Source organism: Fistularia commersonii, chromosome 20, assembly GCF_037954325.1.
Source record: "Fistularia commersonii isolate RoL2024-O1a breed Wild chromosome 20, RoL_Fcom_v1.0, whole genome shotgun sequence".
NCBI lineage: Eukaryota > Metazoa > Chordata > Actinopteri > Syngnathiformes > Fistulariidae > Fistularia > Fistularia commersonii.
Window position 1 is genome coordinate 10,639,452 of NC_141303.1, and position 21,555 is coordinate 10,661,006.

The following is a 21,555-nucleotide window of genomic DNA, read 5'->3' on the forward strand; positions in this document are numbered from 1 at the left end:
CCGGTGCGTGACTGGCACGCCCCAAAGTGGATTCTATTGGCGGGCGTGTTACGAGGACGACGCGGATTGGCTGTATTTACGCACTCTCGCAAATGGGCGGGGCCAGCAAACAAGACAACGGTGGTTGCTACGCACGCTAACTGCTCCCGTAGGATCGCGATAGCATTTGTAATTTAACCATATTATTAGTTTATACAAAAAAATATATATACTAGTTTATACTTTATGCAGAGGGAAAATCCGTGACACGTACAATAATTTGCTTGGATATCCCAAGAGGAAAAAAAAGGAAGACAATCTATCTTGTCGCAATTGTCCAGGTTACCACTGTGATTTGGTTTAATTACAAAAATGAAATTGAACCAAGTGAATCAAACTTACCAACTTTGTCTTTAAAGATATACACTTAATTATTATTATTATTATTGTTAACAGGCTTTATTGAAGTTTCAAAATGTTCTAACGGGAGATTTTTGACAGCAAATGGATGTTTATGGTTTGATGGAATCATCCGTTTGACCTCAAGCAACAATTATCTCTTTACCTGAAGAAAGAGAATTCCTGTTCCGTTGATCCACCTCTGTTTCTTCATCAACTTCAAACCAATGTCCCTTTATCTGTCCTTAATCAAATATAAACGGCCTCTTTTATTCTACGATTCCTCATCAGGAACAAACGACTTTCAAATCGAGGCGTGTTTACGGTCAACTGATGACCCCTTGTGGGAACAATCAGACCTGATTAAAGAGCGCCTACAAGCGCTATTGCGAGTAATCGTTATAAATAATTACAATAATCATCTTCCAATAATTTTCCAAGAAAAACACCCGAGTTTCACATATGCACAAACCCCCATATAAAATTACCCATCATTTTTTTCCCAGGGTTTTTTTTTAATTCTAAACCAATCATGTTTACATGACAGTTTAGTTCAAAGTTTCCAAAACTTGTTGTAAAGTTACATAATTAGTAATGCTTCTTTTCTTTTCTTGTTGTTCACATTGGACAAACAATTTAATGTACTATGCACCATGATCAGAAATATATGACCGTCTGAAATTAACAGTGGGCCACGCTTCAAGAAACTTCAAGCAGGATTATACATTGTGGGTAATATTTACATTTGGTTACATTTTATTTACATGAAGTTGTCTTCACATTGTACAAATCTGCTTTGTTTTTCAAGTGCACGGTCTTTCATAGATAGAAATAGATGGTTTTCTTACAGAAACATGACAAAATGTCAAATCCTCTCATAGGTTTGCGTGTGTGGCATGAAGGATGCATTTCCATCATCGCTCTGCACTGAAATGAAAAAGAATTTCACATAAAACAAATGAGGTCAAATAATAGTTTGAGATATCTAAATATAAAGTGAGAAATATCCCCCCTTACAGTCACTATGTCATCTCACATGTACCTCTTATTTCCGTCCTGCCATGAAAAACATCTATCTGTTTATTTCACAGCATTGAAATTCGCTCCTTGCTGCCAAATAAAAGGAAACATTTGTGTTAGTCCAATGTTATATCTAGATGTCAATTTTCTTGCATTTGAACATCCATTAGTTGTTTATGGGATCAGTGACAGTGAATGAAGTATCTCCCCTCATTCGGTTGTTTAATTGTCTAATTGACAATGTCAACAAGTTTCCCCACGCTGGCGCCAAATATCAGTGGAAAAGATGTCGTCCATCTGTTCGATCATGTTTTTGGAAATAGAACTTGGACATTTTTTGGACAGATCGAAAGATTTCGGGTAAAACACATACAAGTCCAAGGCGCGCATATAATATGGCACATTCAAAAAAACGAGGAAAGCGATGGAAATTGGCATTTAGTCTTACTGCTGTTGCTGGAACATCGGCAAATGTGTAGAAATGGGTCTTATTTCAAACAGGTTAATATATTGTCATGTTTATAGATTAAAACAAAGACATTTTGACCCTTTGTCATGAATGGAAACAATTGCAGCAGTTACTCTACACCTGTAAGGATTACATTTACAAACAAGCCATCGGACTGATCCAGAACCGTTAGATTTCATATTTTAATGGAGGTAAAAAAGAAATACATTGATTGTAAGGTTGGTTGGGGAATTCATTTGGGGATATTTTCTTTTAATGTCACATTGTGCATATGATTTTTAATGGTATTTAAAGAAGATAGAAAGCAGACTGTAATTCTTAATTGAACAAGAACAAACTGAAAATTAAATCCAATATCTATATTCAAATCAGAAAAAAAATGAACGCTTTCAGAAGCCTTCGGACGCAGAATGGGAAATGAGGCACATCACAATTACAATTTAGAGGTTTTTTTTTCACAGTACATTATAGGGGATTTGAGAAGTACATCTGTGTCAAAATAAATGTGTATCATGTAGACATTAGCACAAATACAACTTTTTTTACCATTTTAAACTGAAATGAAGTTAGAAATACGTGAACTCGTTAAGTCCCAAATATCACCGTTCTAAGTTTGACATTTGCAACATGTTTTGCTGACAATTCCTTTTTTCTCTCCTAAATCTCAGTATCAGTCACCCCGAGTAAATCCCGGCAAAAGATAACTGTGATAACAACTGTTCTCCCGCCTTCCTGAGACACATGCAGTATTTAAGATTTATGTCAACAGTGCAGCAGCATTAACGGTGGTGTTGAAATGAGTCTTTCATCTCCAGTCACCGACACAAACTGCCACCACTGAGCTGCTTGGTTTCAGTCTGCCTCAAATGTCACTCCTACAGAGAGCTGGAGGAGTTTGGGCCCTGGCCAGGGACAGTCAGAGTGGGGGTAGCCAGAGGTGGTGGTGGTGGTGGTCAAGTGGAAAACTCGCAGCTAAACCACACCAGAGACAGTGGGATGCCTGAGGCTGCTGTGACACCATCTGCCCCCATTAAAGGCCAGGAGTTGAAAGGGAGAGACGGACAGCTACATCCTAGAGTAGCCTCTCCTCCGCTGTGGTGATGGTGGACATTAAATGGGAAGTCACAAGAGGCTAATACAAGTCTTTTTTGGGTTGGGGGTTGGTTCAGCTGGTGATCCCTCTCTATACAGCGCAAAGCAAAAATGTGTCCGAAAACCATACACTTGGTCTTACCGGCACATCAGACAAAGCCATGAATAATATCCAGTAGTTGCGACATTCACCCATGGAGCTCCAAAAGGACTAGGACTCATTCTGCAATGCAGCTCTAGAACCAGGAAATTTATAGCAACAAGGTAACTCAAGTATAACAATCAGGTTGACAAGTTAGGAATGGGAACCCCCTCAAAAACATGTTGCTTTGGGCCTCCAGATTTCCATCCAAATTTTCTTGCAAAGAAACCTTTTTTTTTTAAATTTCAGTATGAGGTTGATAATCACAGTTTCCAATTTTTGAAAACAAATTTGGATTCTTGTGACAATTTTCCATCAAAATTCTGAATGCTAGACAGTCTTGGAGAGTCTGATAATTAAAAACAGAATGTAAAATTGAATTTTGACCTATGGGATACACACTTTTCCCCACAATCTCCACCCTTGAATGAGGGATAAAAACAGCAACATTAATAAAAACGTAAAGCTTTCCTCAATATCTGATTCTGTGAATCTTTTTCCCATTCATTACTCACTTAAAACATCCTGACTTTGTCAAAAAGACCGGAGTGCTTTTCACCACACAAACTTCTGCATCTATATAAGTGATCAAGCAAGCTTGTGCTTTCAAACATGTTTCCATCATGCTTGTGAGACAGCAGGAGAGGCTGGGGGGGGAATGCAACACCAGAGGCTGTGGCAGTGACATTCAGTCCCCCCCCTTTGTGACACTGCTGGTTGGTGCTACCTGGCTCATGGGATGCCACTTTTTCCATCTTTCACAGCGGTGAAAACTGTGCATGCCACTTTATCATTGCAAGTGCCTTCCACGGGCTGCTGCAGACACCATGGTCTGTGTAAAGCTGGTGAGTGTCGAAAGAACGAGTTCTCCTTAATTTGGTCATCAGGCTGAGCAAGCACTAGCCTTTTGGGATGCCGGTGAATCTTTGTGCATATTTAATCACATTTTCCACCTCAATTCCTGCATTTTTCACCCTCACTTCTCTGTGGCTGCCTGAAGCATGTTGCTCTCCCGCACCATCTGACCCTCAGTCAACATGAGTCTGAATCAAACAATTCCTTTGCAGATTAAGAGCATTTTTCCATAAACAGTGGTAGATATGTCACTTGATGGCCCCTTAAACTTGAAATCAAGATTGCTCTCAATTAGCAGCCCAGCCCTTAATTTATGTTTTTTGTTGACAGAAATGCAAAGTGCTTCCCTTTCTAATTACAGGAGACACAATTCTGCAGAACTGATACGATACACATTTGCAAAAATCAAAAATTTCTTGTTTAAATGAAATGAAGGACACTGTATGGATCATTACGATGTTTTATTCCAGCACAAGTTTTTTGTGTTGTAAAATGGCTGTGTAGCTAGTAATTAAAGGAGAAGTACAAAATGGAAAATTACAGACAGTTCTAGTATATATTTTTTTAAATCCCTATCGCATTTAACTCCTAAAACCACATCTAGGAAACATTTCCCTGCCTTCTTTGGAAACATAATCAAAAATGAACAGAAAAAGGTGATAAAGTAAGATGAAGCTTGATTTTAAGTAACTTTCACAATGATGAGGAACCTGAAAGGGCCTTTGAATGGATCTTTAACAGCCTGATTGAAGACATTTTCTTGCTTTTTTTTCCCATTTAACACAGACAACCAAGATAAGCTGTGTGAGCAGCCAACTAGTACACACTGTATGCAGTATTTTGATCATTATGGAACTTCCTTAATTTTCCAAATGAAATCAGGGGAAGCAAATTACATGTAATTTTCCCTCAAACTGTATACAAGTACATTTGAAGGCATCATTGCACGACCCTCAAATATTTCCTTTATTAGTAAAGAATGATCCCTTCCTCACTAGACCAATTTCAGCTCCACCTCGACACCACCCGCGTACCTAATAACACCATGACATGTTTACAGGGAATGTAAGGAAACAGCATTATTTGGGAATGCGGTCTAGTAAGATGCTGGCTGTGGCTTGACTGCCGAGGTTTCACATCGGATCTTCATGACTGAACATCTAGGGCGGTTTGAAATTGGGATCATGGGCAGGTCAGTGTGCAGATACAGCTTGAAAAGTCATGAAACACATAACAATCTCTGTTTAGGAACAGAAAAAAAGTGCACAACTAAAAAGTTGCTTCCGTCTTAAAAACAAAACAAACAAACAACTATGTTTGGAACTAAAAATTCTCTGTAATTTGCATTGGCCAAGAGAAATGTTGCGGTAAATTCAGAGAACTCATCTTCAGATTTGTTATGTACAAGGTTCAACATACCATGAAATGGGGACAGTTTGCCATTTAAAATGAAATAAAAGTTGACCATCTGTGGGTGAATTGCTTCCACACTCTGACGTCACAGGGCAACACGACATGAATCATATTTATCAAAAATGGGAGACAATCACACGCTCACTTAGGCAGGTTAGGCTGTAAATTTACAGTAATGATATCTATAATTCTGTAAGCCAAAATCGCTATTTTTGAATGCTGAACATTAGGGTAGCTTTCTATAAAAATCATGTTTTTTTTCCCTTGTCTTTTCCTCGCTTCAACACTAAGCATATGGCTTAAATATTTGTAAAACTATGTAGTTCGATGAGGGAATAAGTGTCTGTCTTCTCAGTCAAGTGTGCTGAGATGATCCTCAAAACAGATGTCTACTCTGCTGTATGTAGCTGCACATGGTTGGTTGTGTGTGTGTGTGTGTGTGTGTGTTTGTGTGTGTGTGTGTGTGGTGCGCGTGTGAGTGTCTGTGTGTATGCATGTTGGAGAGCAGGAAAAGGGAAATCCACATCGAGGAAGTTACTCTTTTTAGGTGATCAGACTGCGATGCTTGCTCGGTTTGCCACCAAGTTTTTTTCTCTCTTAATTGAGCGCTTGGTCTTCATCTCATCTTCTCCTGCTCATGCCTGACAAAGAAACGTTCCTTGATCAAGCACTGCATTGTAGCCACCATCCCTTTAGGCTTTTAACTTAGCCGCCGGTGTAAACACGATCCCCCGTCCTGGTGAGCGAACTGCCTTGGACAGACAGGTGGACGCAGGAACAAAAGTCCAGACGACAACAAAAGACGTCAACATGAATGATGACTGCAGTGGTGGAGATATGTGGGTGGGTCAGGGGAAGAAAACAAAAGAAATCAAAACACCAACAGCTACCACTTAGGAATATTTCTCGGGCAAAGGAGCAGTTAGGGCAGTATGGATTCTTAGTGCAATGTGGGCCAGTGGTGCAGACCCTCCACCTTTGTACAGCTGCTCTCTGGAAAATGTGGCCGGCCGGCTCGTCAGTAGGCTAAAAGAGAGGTCCAGTGGGCATTATCGACTTTCGCCAGGAAGAAGACTAAGAGCAGACGTTATGCTTCAAATCACGTTTTCACTCACATACATATCCATACACTCTTTACACTCAGTAAAACTACTATGGCAAAAGCTTGGGAGGGGAAGAGATTCCAGTTCAGAAAATCTTCCAGGGGAGTCCTGAGCCTCATTTCTTCTATTTTTGAATAAAAATGCATGTCTGCATCTACGTGTATGAGGACGTGTAAACATCAAGATGTGAGTCGTGACAAGTGTGACAAGATTATTCTGCTATGCTGTTGGAGCAAGTGTTTGGTGGTAGGGTTGTGTGCAAGTTAAGTACGCATGTGACCATGTTCCTTTTGCTATTGTTTTGTTGTCTGGATGTTTGTGTTCATGTCTTCATATGGTTCTTTTTGTTTGTTTCCAATAAGTCTCTTCATTTTCGCAAAAGTACATTCATCCATCGGGGGAAGTGTGACGCTGGGCCACACACCAACTGATCCTGAGGCATTTCCAGAGGTACGATCAAGAACCTTGCCTCTTCAGTGCACTCAAAATAAACAGCAGTAGAGGTACTGCAGGACGTTGTACCACATGTAGCCTGACACAAACGCAAATGACTGGATAATGCACAGCCACACAGGGTCAAGGGTCATCTGCCGGTACACTGCTTCCTTCTGTCCCGCTGGAGGTGGGAACGCTCCTGTCGAGGGGAGAGAATACAAATAACTCAGATTTGTGCTCACAAACGTATCCCAAATAAGCAGAAGTATCACCTTGCCAGTTAGTGTCCATTTTTCTTTTTAAAAAACCTTATGAACTGACCGTAGAGGTTCTCAGTCATCAAGGGTCATGGTTAATTCATGTCCAAATCTTCTCGTGGCGGCTGGACCTGATTTTCTTCAAGTCCAGTTGCCAAGAGAAAAAGATTTGGACAAGAACTTATGAAGTGAAAAGATATCCTTATCAGAGGTCAATGTCTCCTTGGCACTCATTGTCTCTAATCATTTGGCCTGATTGTCTTAAACAAGATGACTGTCCTTATCACAAAAGACTATATTCTTGGGGGAGGTGAAAAATAAATGAATAATCAGCATTAAAAAATAGTATGATTACGTCACATTATGTTTTCAGGTTTGCTGGTTGTAAAGAATTTGAATTGTCCCCCCAAAAAACGAAACACAAATTTGATCTTTGGAAAACAGTGTTGACAGAGGTGAATCTTTGTCCAACCTCGGCTTAAGAGATGTCGACATGTGACTGGATCAGAACATCTCTAAATGCCAGCAGTGAAAATGCCAGGAGTTTGGGACTACAATTCTTTAAAATGTGCAACAGACCAGAAACATGAAACCTGGGATGGAATTCTCTGGATTTGCTGTTTTAAAAGTTTATTGATGCCACTAGGTTTTCCCCCGTGTTTAACATAGGAACAAGATGTGGCTTACTCATCTGCATAGGAGGAGCAGCATGAAATACTGCAGTCTGGAATTAATCGGTGGTTGACACTGTAAGATGCTAGCGACAAACAATCAAGTATTCTAGAAACCATGTTAACTTCTTCGGAATGAAAAAAATTAGAAAGCCTTTCAATGCATAAGAGTTGAACAAACTGACTGTGAATCACCTGTGTCATAGAAGTGAGCCAGCAACTCTTCTTTCTCCACAAACCTCTGGTAAAGCCAGTCAGTCAGCGCCTCGGCCTCTAAAGGAACCTCTTTTATAGGGTACATCCTGAGGGAAGAGGGAGTGACAGAGACATCAAACACATTTAGAAAGGAACTACTGAAATCTCAGTCAACAGAATGAATCTGAATCGGTCTGTCATGGATTGTAGTCTGAAGCCAGGGTGTCGGCTTCGAGCCCAGACTAGAGCCCTCTATTTTGTACGGTGAAAAATTGTGTTTTCTGTAGCTTCAGCTTGTTTTGGGAATTTATTAGCTAGTAGATTAGACAGTGGTTGCACAAGACCGGATTGCTGAGGGAAGCTTTGACAGGAAACATTCAAGTAAACAGCAAAAAGCCTGCTGGGTTGAAGGAAGAAAGCCAAACCAAAATGAAACAGATGAATCAGTTGTCAATTCAAATGTCAAAAGGCTGTGCTCAGTAAGCAGGCACACCATTAAAAGGCAGAATGTACTTATCTGCAATTTAAATTTGCAGTTTTCTTTTCAGCTTTATGGATCAACACAACTTCACCACTCACCACCTTCCTTTCAACAGATTTAGGGTAATAACCATTTGCATTGGACTTGTGCTACATTTCTCGAAATTGCTTTATTTACATGAAATGTTTTAAGTACTTGAACAGAGTCAAGAAGGTGGCTGTTGTGTCCTGCATTACAGTCAAGGACCACCATATGTGCCCCATAGAATTCAATGTGCTTTCTTTAAACTAAGAACCGGATACAATATATCAAGTACAATACAGCTCTGCAAGAAAAATCATTACTCAGTTATCTCTAGTTTGCTGCTTCAATCCCTTTTTTTATGCACACACAAAGCTATCCTGGCAAAAAAGCCCAGTTGAAACTATTATAAATTAACATCAAGTTTACCTCTTCAAGTGGACAACTCTAGTTCTAGGTACAAATAAAACTTTTTTAACCTGTGTGTGGCAATTTGCACGCACTCATGCAACTTAACCTATTGTAATTCATAAAAAAGTATATATATATATATATATGTAGGAGGTTTGCTGGATATATTAATTTCCGAGACCTCAAAATTCTTGTGCTGTTTTGTGTAATTAGGTGTTTTATTAACCTACCAAACCTGACAACCATACAATGAGCTTTCAGATACATACATACTCAGTTTTGGCCTGTCGCGCTTTACAATATTGATGAGACCGTCAAGCGTAATTACATGAATTTCCTCCAAAGGCAAAAAGGTCAGTACAGTTGTGAACAGTAATTAACATGTAAGGAAATGCGATTTTAAGCCAGGACTTAAGACTGCATGCCTAAGAAGCCAGAAATAAGCGGCTGTAGCAGGTTTGAATAGGGACACTTTTGTCCTGAGGAGACTTATTTGAGTGCACAATGTATGACTGGCACGATATAGGATAGGGATATTGAAGAATATGAATTTGGAATATTCAAATATCCCTCCACAAACACATACTGGCCGAAATGAAATTTAATATGCATTATCAGCCAGTCCACATATTTGAGAAAAAATGAGGAAAGAAAATGGTGCATCACTCTAAGGGGACATATGAGATAAAAGTTGAGATTTACATTAAAATTAGATAGAGCTGTTTTATTCCAAGGTCATGTGGGGGATTGGGTTGGATATTTAGTCTTTTCTAAATAATGCCAATGGGGTGGATTGTATTAGAAGAAATACATATTATAATAATGCACAGCACAGAAATGAATCCTGTAGGACTACTGCCAAAAATGGGCCTATTCATTTTAACTTAAAGATCAAAGAAAGAGAAAATAAGAGCTCAAGGCACATCCATATTTCAGCTACTATAACAATTAAACACACAGAAGATGAGCAGCAGTGGGTGACCTTCTGTGGTGCCTTCGGAGCTGGCGGAACAGCGGGTAGATGCCGCAAGTGTACTGTGGCTTTTCATTTTACAGCTAAACAAGCGGCTAAAATAGTATGATTCTACAGCTTTAAGGGTGAACAGAAAAAAACAGAATAGTTGATACTGAGTCAAACGGTGACATGACAGGGCGAATAAGACTGCTGATGAAATCTCACTTCTTGCCAGAAGGTGTCCCTCGCAGGCTGTGCTCCCCTACACAGCTTCTGGTCACCTTCAAATAGAGGTTACAGTCTCCTCCCTGAGAGAAGCATTTCCTCTGCACTCAACGTCTGTTCGATTTCCCTCACAATATGATATCTCCTATAAAAGTCCATTTGTGCTGTGGACAGTGTATTAAATGATACACTACAATATACTGATTACTTAAACAGTTATACTATGGAAACAGGCATATCTTTCCATGACTGTTCAAGCAGACATGTTTTTCTTTGCTGATCGTGAAGGTGTATGATGTTGTCTACCTATTAAGACGTCGACCTTCAATGACTACTGTTTCACCTGTCATTTTCCTATACTGACCACGTGATTCCAGCTAAAATACTTCAATTATCCCCTGAACAAATACCTGAAAATGTATGATTGGTTGTATTTATGCTCATGAAATCTGAACACTGGTTTTGGAATGAAAAGGTAGTTTTTGTCGTTTTTGAGAATGAGTGCATTAGCGGCAACACTGTGAAAAATGTTAGGGAACAAGCTGGAACTGGAACCAGAGACTACCTCCAAAGTGGACGTAGTCTGGTTTTCCATGTCTTTTCACAAATCAGAACAGCAGGACTTTAAAACTGCCTCAAATGTTTTTTGGCTCAAACTTTAGTGCAGCACATTTACCATCCTCTTGCTACCATTCTCTTATCCAGCTACAATTTTGCCCTGATTCAAATAGAGCAGCTTCAATGCCTGTTTTCAAGGAAAGGTTCTAAACTGAACGAATACTACCAGAAACCAGCTGTGAACACCAAATAGTCACATTAAAACGTAAATCTGCAGTGGCCATTTATTAAGAGGTCACGAGTTCTATGGTGTTTCTGCCGATTGGATATCTTCCACTCTAACCAACCATGAATTTAAGTGAACTAGTATGAAGGAAGAGCCACAGGAGTCTCACACAGCATGAGCAAAAGACAAATCAAGCATGTCACCAACAGAACAAAGAATAAGTGTTTACTTTTGGCTTGGCGAGGTCAGGGATGAGGATACAATGGTGTTGTTGTTTTTATGAATGATCTAACATATGATTTGTGTGTGTAACAGATAAAAAGCACTTCAGTACAGGATGCCTTCAGATAGCCTTTTCTGCCCTGCCATTCGCAGGGAGAATTATAATATTGTAATTCCAATCAATCATTCATTGTCTTTTCCGCTTGACACTGGGTCATTGGAGTGCCTCGAAACAATTCCAATTGTTGGGTTACAGTTCCCCCTGTGTAAGGTTGCTAGTCAATCAGTGAGCTACCAAAAGAGACATCCAATCATTCACATTCACACTTACAGGCAATTTAAAGTCTTCAATAACCTGCTGAATGCTTTTGGATATTGACAGAATCTGCACAGGGAAAACATGTAAACTCCCTTCATAAAGACCCCAGGAGGCCACTGGAAATGAATCGGGAACCCTCTTGATAGAGCCAGGACTACTGACCACTTCACCTTTGTGCTGCCCCTAAAAGTTCCGGAATATACAGTTATCAAAACATAAAAAAAAAAAAATCCACTGGATTCAAGATGCCTTCACTCAGTTTCAGTCTCAACTTTTGCTAACTGTAAGCCTTAAATTTGTTTCTGTCAAATATTTAACCCAGACTCAATGCACAAATCATATTCTGTATTTCATGTTCTACATTTGTAAATTAAAAATATTGACGCTCTGACTTGATTAGCAATTTATACAACGCACTTTAAGGAAATATAGAAAATATTCATTTTCAGAATATGCAGATATCCTTGATAGGCGGAACACATACCACTTTATTTGGCTGCTGACATTTTAGTAGTTGTAGAAAAGTTCAAGCTGCAGCCAACATCACTTGACTAGTTCAGGCTAAAAAAAAAAAACAAAAACAGACATACTTTCGATAAATTAGTGTGCTGTCTCTCTTGAATGCTACAATGTTACACTGATCTCAACAGACACGCTGTGCCAAGGAGTAACTTACAATGTTGCCCAGTGGTTTTATAAAATACTGACAAAAAAAATGAAACATTGAACAATACTGTCAATACATTTCAAAATGATAAACAAGCAATGATGGTATTCAGAGCAGCTGTGCAGCAAGGTTAACCTCAGTGATGTAATGACACAGGGACATGGCAGAGTAGGACTAGCCTTCGAAATGTACAACCTGGTTAGCAAACATTCCATGTCAGACTTTTGTCAGGTGCTGACTGGCACTTTGTGGACACTACTTACATGCAAATTGTGTCGTTAACACTTGTGCTTGTTATTTTTAGTGTAATTAAACAAAGCACGTTCAATGCAGATAGCCATATATCCCACTAAGCAGATTTTGGATAGTTATATCCTTGATTATTTAGCTGGAAGACCAATGGGTTGTACAATGAGGGGAATAATAAATAAACAAATCACTTTATAATCTGAATATTATTGCCTTGATTGAACACTAGCTTTTGTCCGGCCCAGTATTCTCAAGATAATGTTTCCCTTTCTAACTGAGCTAGGAAGCTAATGAAATTTGGACGGTAGCAGGAAAAGTCTGTCCACTTAACAAGCCTCTTTGGAGGGCAGCCAGTCATTGTTTGGAAACTCTATTCAGGCTTAAATCTCTCTGGCACTGAAATTTAGAGATACAATGACATGGCCTAATCTTGGATACAATGTCATCAAAGGTTAATATCAGAAGTCGAAGTCAGAACGGCTATGGGTCCTGAGAGTCTCATGTCCTCCTCCCCTTTTTTTTTTAAGATAAGGGTCCTCATTATTGTGCTTTGAAATTCTGAATTTCCAACGGCCTTTTCACTTAACCCTCCTGTGGAGTGGTGGTCAGCTGAAAAGCCAAAACGCTGATAAAAAACAAATTAGTATTTCTTAATTTGGAGTAAATTCAAGCGTATACAGTGTTGTTTTATTTGCTATGTATTGCATTAAGCTTTTGAAGTTGATAAAGATTTTAAGTAACCCTGAAGGCTCTTCAGGGCTCTCATTTGAAGGATGCCAAACAGGGCTGCAAATTGAGGGACAGCTGGGAGTTCACTTGTTATTTGCTCAATTTACTCTACGGTCAACTTCCCCTCCAGTTCCAGGCTGTCTTTGTTCCGGGAAATTGTTTAATTAATCAATTAATTTGGATACAACAACATGGTTGGGCATTCACTTAATCTAAAATAAAGCTACTCTTACATTAGTCATAGTGACCTAATATGCACACAGTTTACCCAGTTGATATATTAAAGAATATAATACAGCCATAACCATCTCCATATGAGTAGTAACAGTATTACAAATATATTGGTGATGGTATACCAAATACAACATTTGTAATTTGGTTTTTGGAAAAGAAATGAGAACATGAGCTTAAATATCCGGCAAGATTTGCAAACATCATGCACTTTTTACTTTTGATTTTCCCTCATCAAGGTATCTAAACAATTTATTGTCTCAACAATTTGATGCAGCATATTTGCAAGCATAGTCTAGACACATATTGGTTTTAGTATGACATTTTCTGCTTAATCATTAAATCATGTAAACAGCCTTGAATATTTATCTTTGTGAAACATTGCTACAGGGACCTGATTTTTGTCTCCTCTACTCACAATATGTGACTGATGCAACAGGCTGAGTTAAATAGCGGCAGCTGCTGGACTGAAACAAATGCCTGTGACACTGGGGGTGGGGTTAAAAAAAAAAAAGTCTAATAAAACAGAGCATAAATTGGCAGATGCAAAAGTTTTTATCATACATGGACTGAAGACATCCAGGCACAAATCATTGTTTAAATGATGTTGTCACTCGGTGTTAACAAATGCTTGGTAGAAATTAAAACCAACAGCAAGCAGAGAAAGTGCAAGAGATATGACCATTATTGTGCTTGCTCTGTAGAAATAATTAAAACAAGACCACTGCTGATATTTTCTTCACTTATGAAAGACTTTTTATGTATACATTGACAGACATATTATCCCTCTCTTGAATTCTTTTGACCTACCTAAATGTAGTGAAGAGGTTTTCTTCTCAAAATAAATAATTTACTTAAATTATCGTATGTGTTGTTCCAAGTCTTGTCTGTTCGTGAGTTAATAACCTCTTCCCTATGCACCCATAAATAGATCTTCAGTCCTGATATTTACAGTTTCAGATGACTGCTCATAAATATATTTTGAAACCTTGGAATCAACAGCATTGTACATTTTTGGGATAACACAAATAAGAATAAGAAACATATTTCTCTGTCTATTTCCCAATTATACATGAATACTAGGTTCTATGTTTAGAAATGACTGTTACATATAAGAAGTGAAAAATATTAGTTGAATATGTGGAATATTGGGTGAAAATCAACTTGATGGCTTGTTTTAAGTTATATGGTTTCTCGCAAAGCAGCTTTTTAAACTTAACATTTAATAGAATGCTTTTCAGTCAGCAGCATGATTACTTCAAGTACTGGCATTAATTAGGATGCATAAGAGTTTGAACTTTTTCTGCACTTTATCCTCTTATCTTCCATACCAAAGCCAAATGTGTCCAAACAACCAATTTTAGACCCTCTTGGGTTGATGCAAACTCAGTCCCCCTCGTCCAAGCCAACTGTTTTTCTTTCGGTTGAAAGCAGATGTAATCATTTTAGAAAGGGGCCGGTATTTTCAAGACATTGTCAAGCTTTAGTTTGAAAACCCAGCAGATATTTTTTGCGTATCTAAAGATGTTTTTGTGTATCTAAATTCCTTTTTGGTATTTGTGTCTACACTACAAATGCATGCTTTCACCCTGATTACTGTGGCTGTGTGTCTCTGGCAAAGTGGTTTTGTTGACATTTGAGGACAAAAGAAAAAAAAAAAAAAGATACAAATGGTGGAGGAGGAACAATGCACAGTTTAATGACTCCCTAGTATGGGTACATCAGCCTCTTATCAGTTCAGAGGTCAGGTGTAAAGAACCATAAATCCACTGTCATGGGTGGATATTAACTATATGGCCTGATTGTTTTAGAGAGGTCGGTGGACCCTGTAGTTCATTTGGAAGGTCAGATTAACAGTAAAATCTACCTTTGCTCTACCCAAAGACAAATGTTTGATTCATGCAGAAATAGCGTATTTAATTTTTTTTTAATTTTTCAGAAAACAAGAAACTTCAACCTTGTTGGAACCTTGATGGAACTAGAAATTTCAATGACTATTCTATATCTACCATTGACTCGCCAATGTATTATTTAAGAAAGTGTAAACAGATAAATATCTTAAAAAAAGCAATATAACTGCAACTGTCTGAGTGTCTTGTTTAAGAAGGCCTGCTGTCCAGCTCCAAAATACTCATGTGATGACCAAGCATACAGTCTCTGTAAATCATGTCACCAAAGCTTTTCCAAACAGCAGCTTTTAGAAATGCACACCATGGCAATAAAAAGACAAGAAAGTACATGGAAAAAAGGTAAATGTACTGGACACCCACTATTGCCCTTGCTCGACCTCTGTACTCCCACCTAGATCTCCTGTATGGCAATCATAGAGGGCTGATGATGCTGCAATCTGGTAGTTGGAGATTATTTGGGGGAGAGGGCATGAGACAGAGACTAGGGTGAGGGAAGGTGGAGTTGAAGGATGAGGAATGGAGGTAGACAGATTTAAAAAAAATGTTCAATGTAAATTCATCTAGAATATCACTCAATACAGAGCTATCTGTTGGTAAAATGAAGCTTGAACACTGTTGGAATCCAGACCCTCTAAAATGATTGCAAGGGCAGACTAAAGACCTTATGAAGGTCAGTTCAAACAAAAACAGTCTACTTAAGCCAACAGATTTGCATGACTAAAACAGCTTGATTGAGCAAGATCATGTTGATTTATGCCAGCATAAACTCCCAGTTTATCCAGTTTATATGGAGCAGGCCTAATTACCAAACATACAGATATCTGCCCCCTACCAGAACACTACATTTTCTTTGTATATGACAAACACAAACTTTTACTGGGTAGAACAATGTGTTTGCGTGACTTCCAATGGCATTTGGTAGCACAGAGTTGTAGTTTCATTTTTTTCCTGGACTTTACCACAGCCTAAAACATTCATCATGGGTTCTGTCTCAATTTTGTCTAACAAATTGTATTCTGTTGTTAGTAGCCTCTGGAAAACTAAAATCAACTGAAGGAGACTAGAGTAAATCTCCTAGTGTGATAACACCAAGCTTAGTTTACATGGCTCTGCAAAAAAAGAAAACCGTAAGACTATTACTATACAAAAGAAAATGTATTGCCAGAACAACTAAACAACATGACATGCAAGATGATGATGGAATAAAGTGCTTGCCAGTTAATGAAAAGCAAAAGTGGTGACAATATTTTTTCTTCCACTAATATTGTTAGGGAGCATCAGGAATTGCAATTTCGCAAACTGTAGTGGAGCAAAAATCTTTGCTAACAAATGATGGCAATTTAGCGTAACTGCTTTAAGAGTCAAAAACATGACAGGATATCTAGGGGAAAAAAAGCACACATCATCATCTTTTAATCACAAATTAATAGTATGCATGCTTAGCACCTGGAAAATAAACCTAACCTTTAATTAGACTGCCATCCCATAAAGTCAAGTAAAAGATCATCTTAAAAGCCACTAAAATAGCTGTTGGGGTTTTAAGCCCACTTGTTTGTCTTTGCACCAGAAATGTCGGTCTTTGATCTGCTTTAACAGAAGAAGAGACTGATGCGAAAAATAAGGAGCCCTTATACTAGCTGAAATAACGGATGTGCTGAGCAACCACTCAGAGCTCTAACAGACTTTATGAGGTCTAAAGATCATCTTCTCTGAAGGTGTTCAGATAACACAGTCGCGAGTGCTGAACTCAGTGTTTCCCTTACCTGTATCACACTTCTGAACTGTTAATAAAAACAAATCAGAATTCATGCTTATGATAGCTTGCTCCCAACTCTTTAAAGTGGTTCTTAAATGGTTTTATAAGGACAAACTGTGGTATAATTATCAGTAGTTAGTAAGGTGTTATTTTTTTTTAAAGAAAAAAGAACAAGCAGGTGGTATCTTCATTATTGGACTACACACATCAATAATAGGAAACAAATTATTTCCTTTTAAAGAGTTTTTTTTTTTGTAAGTTAATGACTAAAGAATCTTTAATAGGTAACTCTGTTGCCATTCTGACTGAGGTTTGTGCAGATGTTCTATGAGTGCTTTACTTCCCGATTCAGTAAGGTTTCAGTTCTGTATGGACAATTACTTTAAAACAACAAACATTCAAGCTCAGAAGACAATATTCCAATGATACGACTCCTGTGTTTACCACGGTGAATCGTGCCGCTTGCTACCCTAATGTGTTCCTCCGATCAGCAGGCAGATTCTTCAGTTGTTAGACTGTACCGTTATCATGATGGGCCAAACCTCTTTATGATCAGTTTTGTCTACCTGTCTGGAAAGGAGGGTGCACACATGTAGTAGGAATAGTTGCCCCCTTAGCTTTATTGGTACAGAGCTGCTGACCATGCAGGGGAAACTGATTGTGTCAATGGCTGATTAGAAGGAGTCCCACAGGAGGGGTGGGACCAGTGCATCGTCTGGTCCACTAATTACAGATTTAATGAGTCCTTAGCTTTAGTACAAGGGGGTAGAGAACCCTCCAGAGAGGGTCGAGGAAGTCAAAATCCATAAATCATGTTTAACACCCTACACACTAAGGTACACACGTCCAAACCTGCACATATATATAAAAGGAGCATTGAGAGTCAACATGACTTCAGCTGGACACTGTATGCAACCCTTATTATACAGTATATCCTTTTTAAAGTGTGCTGAGATAATCTTCAGTGTCTTACAAAATAATCTAATAAACCTATCAATGAAAAAATACAATAAAAATGGATATTAGACATCTATTCTTGAAAGGAGAAAGTATTGCAGAAGGGGACTCTGAGTAGGCCGGGGTGGGGGGGTGGGGGGTGGGGGGGGAATGGGAAAAATGCAATTGCTTTGTATGAGGCCAGTGATATAGCAAGCAACAGCAGTTTAGAGTTGTGAGAGCATACAGCAGTTCATCTTTTAGACTATGCCCTCCACCTTCTTTCTTGTGTGTTTGTTTTTTCCCTATTAGAAGTCGTGGTGTCACCTGACGACATGTTGTTGCAACCTTTGAAAGCTAACATGACATTTATTGTAAAACAACCTCAGGCTGTGTTTGGTGAGTAAATATTGCAGGTTATTCCAGAAGTAAGACTTAATATATGTTTTTTGTGAAACAAATCAGTCTTAGCTACAAATGGCTGCAATCAACATGGAGGAAAAAATGTTATACTTGGGAGAAAAAATGTGGATAATCAGAGCAGATGCTGAGTCAAATGAAAAGGCACTTTGTGTCTCATTAATCTAAGGTGTGTTTTGCTGACACAAAAATGCTGACAAGTATTTGGTTGATGTTTCTCAAAGTAAAAGTATGTGATCAATGGGTAGCTGTTAAGACACCTTTCACCTCACTGCAAGAGAAAACTAACAGCTTAACAGTGTGTGTGTGTGTTTGTGTATCAAAAATTTCAGCCCCTCCCATGATATCCATGTAGAAAACACACACCATTTGCATCTCGACAAGCCATTTTAAACTGCACTACTTTCTTGTGTTTTCCCCCCTAAAATTAGTTTTAAGGGAAACATTAATATATGATCTACGATGGAAAGCTGTGATAGAAAAATCACCAAAGAAATTTGGGTGAATTGATAAATTTCAATACTATTTTCTTGAAACTTTCATCGGCAAATATTCCTTCGGCAGTATTTGGCTAGTCTTTTTTTTTCTACTGGTGAGATTCTTCTTCTTCTTTCGACTTTTCCCTTCAGGACTCGCCACAGGGAATCAACTTTCTCCATCTAACCCTATTCTCTGTATCCTCCTCTTTCATCTCAACTAACTTCATATCCTCTCTCACTACTTCCATAAATCTTCTTTTTGGTCTTCCTCAAGACCTCTTGCCTGGCAGCTCCAATTCCAGCATCCGTCTACCAATATATTCACTATCCCCAATGGTACATGACCGAACCATCTCAGTCTGGCCTCTCTGACCTTCTCTTGAAAACATCTAGCATGTGCTGTTCCTCTGATGGGCTCATTCCTGATCCTATCCATCCTGGTCACTCCCAAAGAGATTACTTCCCTTTATTTTTGTTCCCCCATAATGGAACTGAAACAAACCAGTTACTCCTAACAGCCTTTTTTTGAGTAACATTCTTTCTATCATTTACAGCTATGTAGTGCTTATACCCAGTTAGGGATGTACCTGTTCAAGAAGTTTGAACATTGAACATAATTTACTATTAAACTTTTAATGTACAGCACCAATGAAAAAGAAAGAAAAAATCAGCATTTATTCCCTATACCACTTAATCTGTGGTAAGGGTCACAAATGGGGACTCGAGCCTGTTCCAGCTGTCACTGAGTGAGCAGCACTCATAACCTGGACTACTTGCCAGCAATCACAGTGCCACAATTAAAAGGGGGGGGGAAATCACCTTTATTTACCATTTGCATTTTGTATGTTTTCCCTCACATTCAGAATTCAGATAGCAATTAAATACTGAGCAGTTCCATAACTTTATGCATTTTAAGATCTTTATAGATTCAAAACAAATGATATAGAAGTGGCAAATCTGCTGGGTGACAGTACTGTTCTTATGAAGATGGTGACAAATTACAGTTCTTTCAGCTAAATCAAAAGGCATCATGTGAGGAACAGAAAAAAGACAGACATGATTTTATCCTTACCTGTAGTGAACATGTGTGATTGTTGGTGGCCTATAACCAAAGATCCAAGTCTGAATGTCCATGGGCCGGGCTTTAGGGTAAGCTATGGTCACATCTATTACCCACTGCAGGCCTTTACGCCTTTTTCCTGTCACAAAAAAGGGAAAAAGCAGATTACACATTAAGTAGATTACACATCTTTCATGGAATGACCCAAGGAAAGCACCTGAAACCACCATTTGGTCATGAGGATTTTCATTTAACACTGCAGCTTAATGAGTGTCAGTTGGATAAACATAGGCTTATCAGTCAAGTGACAAATTCACAGAAATTGGATGCTAACAACATTGATAAGCTTTAATACGAATTACAAGTCAACAGCTACTTCATAAGAATGATATTCAGTGATGACATGAAGTAACAATTTATGCAGATGCATTTTCACATAGGCAGTTGCAGCATTACACTAGCCTGTGCATTACAGTTGGCACAGATATTGCTTTAAGCTTTATTCAAATGATAACATGTCTGATGGAGGCAAGCCAGCTGGCACAGCATATTCTCGCTGGAGCCACGTACATGCTAAGACATCCTGAAAATGGTATGCGTTACCTATATTACCCTGAGCATTAGTGAGTTCTGAAGGTTTGACCAATTGAATTCAATCAGGTTTGCCTGCCTGTTTGTTGGCTTCAAGAATAACATCAATGTGACAGTTGCTTGCTATGAAGTATGATATGTGTGTGTACAGAACTGTGATGTACACAATGTATGCATTTGTTGAGTAGCTACTACAGATTTTGACAACAAAGATAATCAATACTTTTAGGCAATGTGCCTCATGAAATGCAAATGAAAAAGCATCTGATAATCCAATGCATTGATATACACACAAGATTACAGATTAATAGAGCTATAAATCTCTCATCCATAAAAAATATAGAAAGGGGTAAAGGTTAAACAGCTGCAGTGTCAGGAGTGTAATCACTGTAAAGTGCATATAGAGAGGTTGGGAAAATCAACGACCCATTCAGTAACCCCAATAAAATTAACGATTTTATTTTAGTTTAGCCTATAAGTGATTATATAAAGCGTTATTACTATAACCATTTGTTTAACAATTCTACCACAGCAGAACGAGAAAAAGCATTTATAGTGCTTCAGTAAATTCAGACTACATCAATCCCTGTTTAAGAGTTGGATTCATATCATTGTCGATGTCAAGTGAAAGGAAGCAATCATGTGGTGTGAGTGACTTGTTGCAGAACAGGGCCCTGAGCCAAGGTTTTCCAGCCAGCCGATTGTGACAAACAATATCGTAATAACAGCAGCCCCTGTAATTTGAAATAGTATCAGTGAGACCTGTTCTTGTGCAAACATTTAGCAGAGGGAAACACACTGGCAGGCACTTGGCTCCCTATCACCCCATTTTGCAGGCCAAACACAGTGCTTGCCTGCTTGCCTGTGTTCACCTGTCCCTCCTGCTGTGTATCTGATTGTCTGGTGCAATCAAACAAAGATGTTTACCTTCGGGTCATTTGGCACCTCTGACCCAAATCATTTACTTCCATTAAATTTTCTTACCCAGAAACTGTAAACACTGTTTTACAAATGCATAGCCCTTATCAGTGCTTGCCCCACAGAGAACATTTTTGGAGGCGGTGAAGAATATTGGTGAC

The 21,555-nt window shown here is 38.7% G+C and overlaps 1 protein-coding gene across 1 annotated transcript in view; it reads right to left on the reverse strand.

Moving 5' to 3' along the window:
• Positions 1-6,813: 6,813 nt before the first annotated feature.
• Positions 6,814-21,555, reverse strand: part of lpgat1 (lysophosphatidylglycerol acyltransferase 1) — a 40,999-nt gene continuing 26,257 nt past the window's right edge. Inside the window, exons 6-8 of the mRNA XM_086166625.1 lie at positions 19,898-20,024; positions 8,031-8,137; positions 6,814-7,106 (exon numbers count right to left, since the gene is read on the reverse strand). Of these exons, the coding sequence (XP_086022751.1) occupies positions 6,955-7,106; positions 8,031-8,137; positions 19,898-20,024 (386 nt within the window). The 3' untranslated portion in view covers positions 6,814-6,954. The remainder of the gene's footprint in view (positions 7,107-8,030; positions 8,138-19,897; positions 20,025-21,555) is intronic.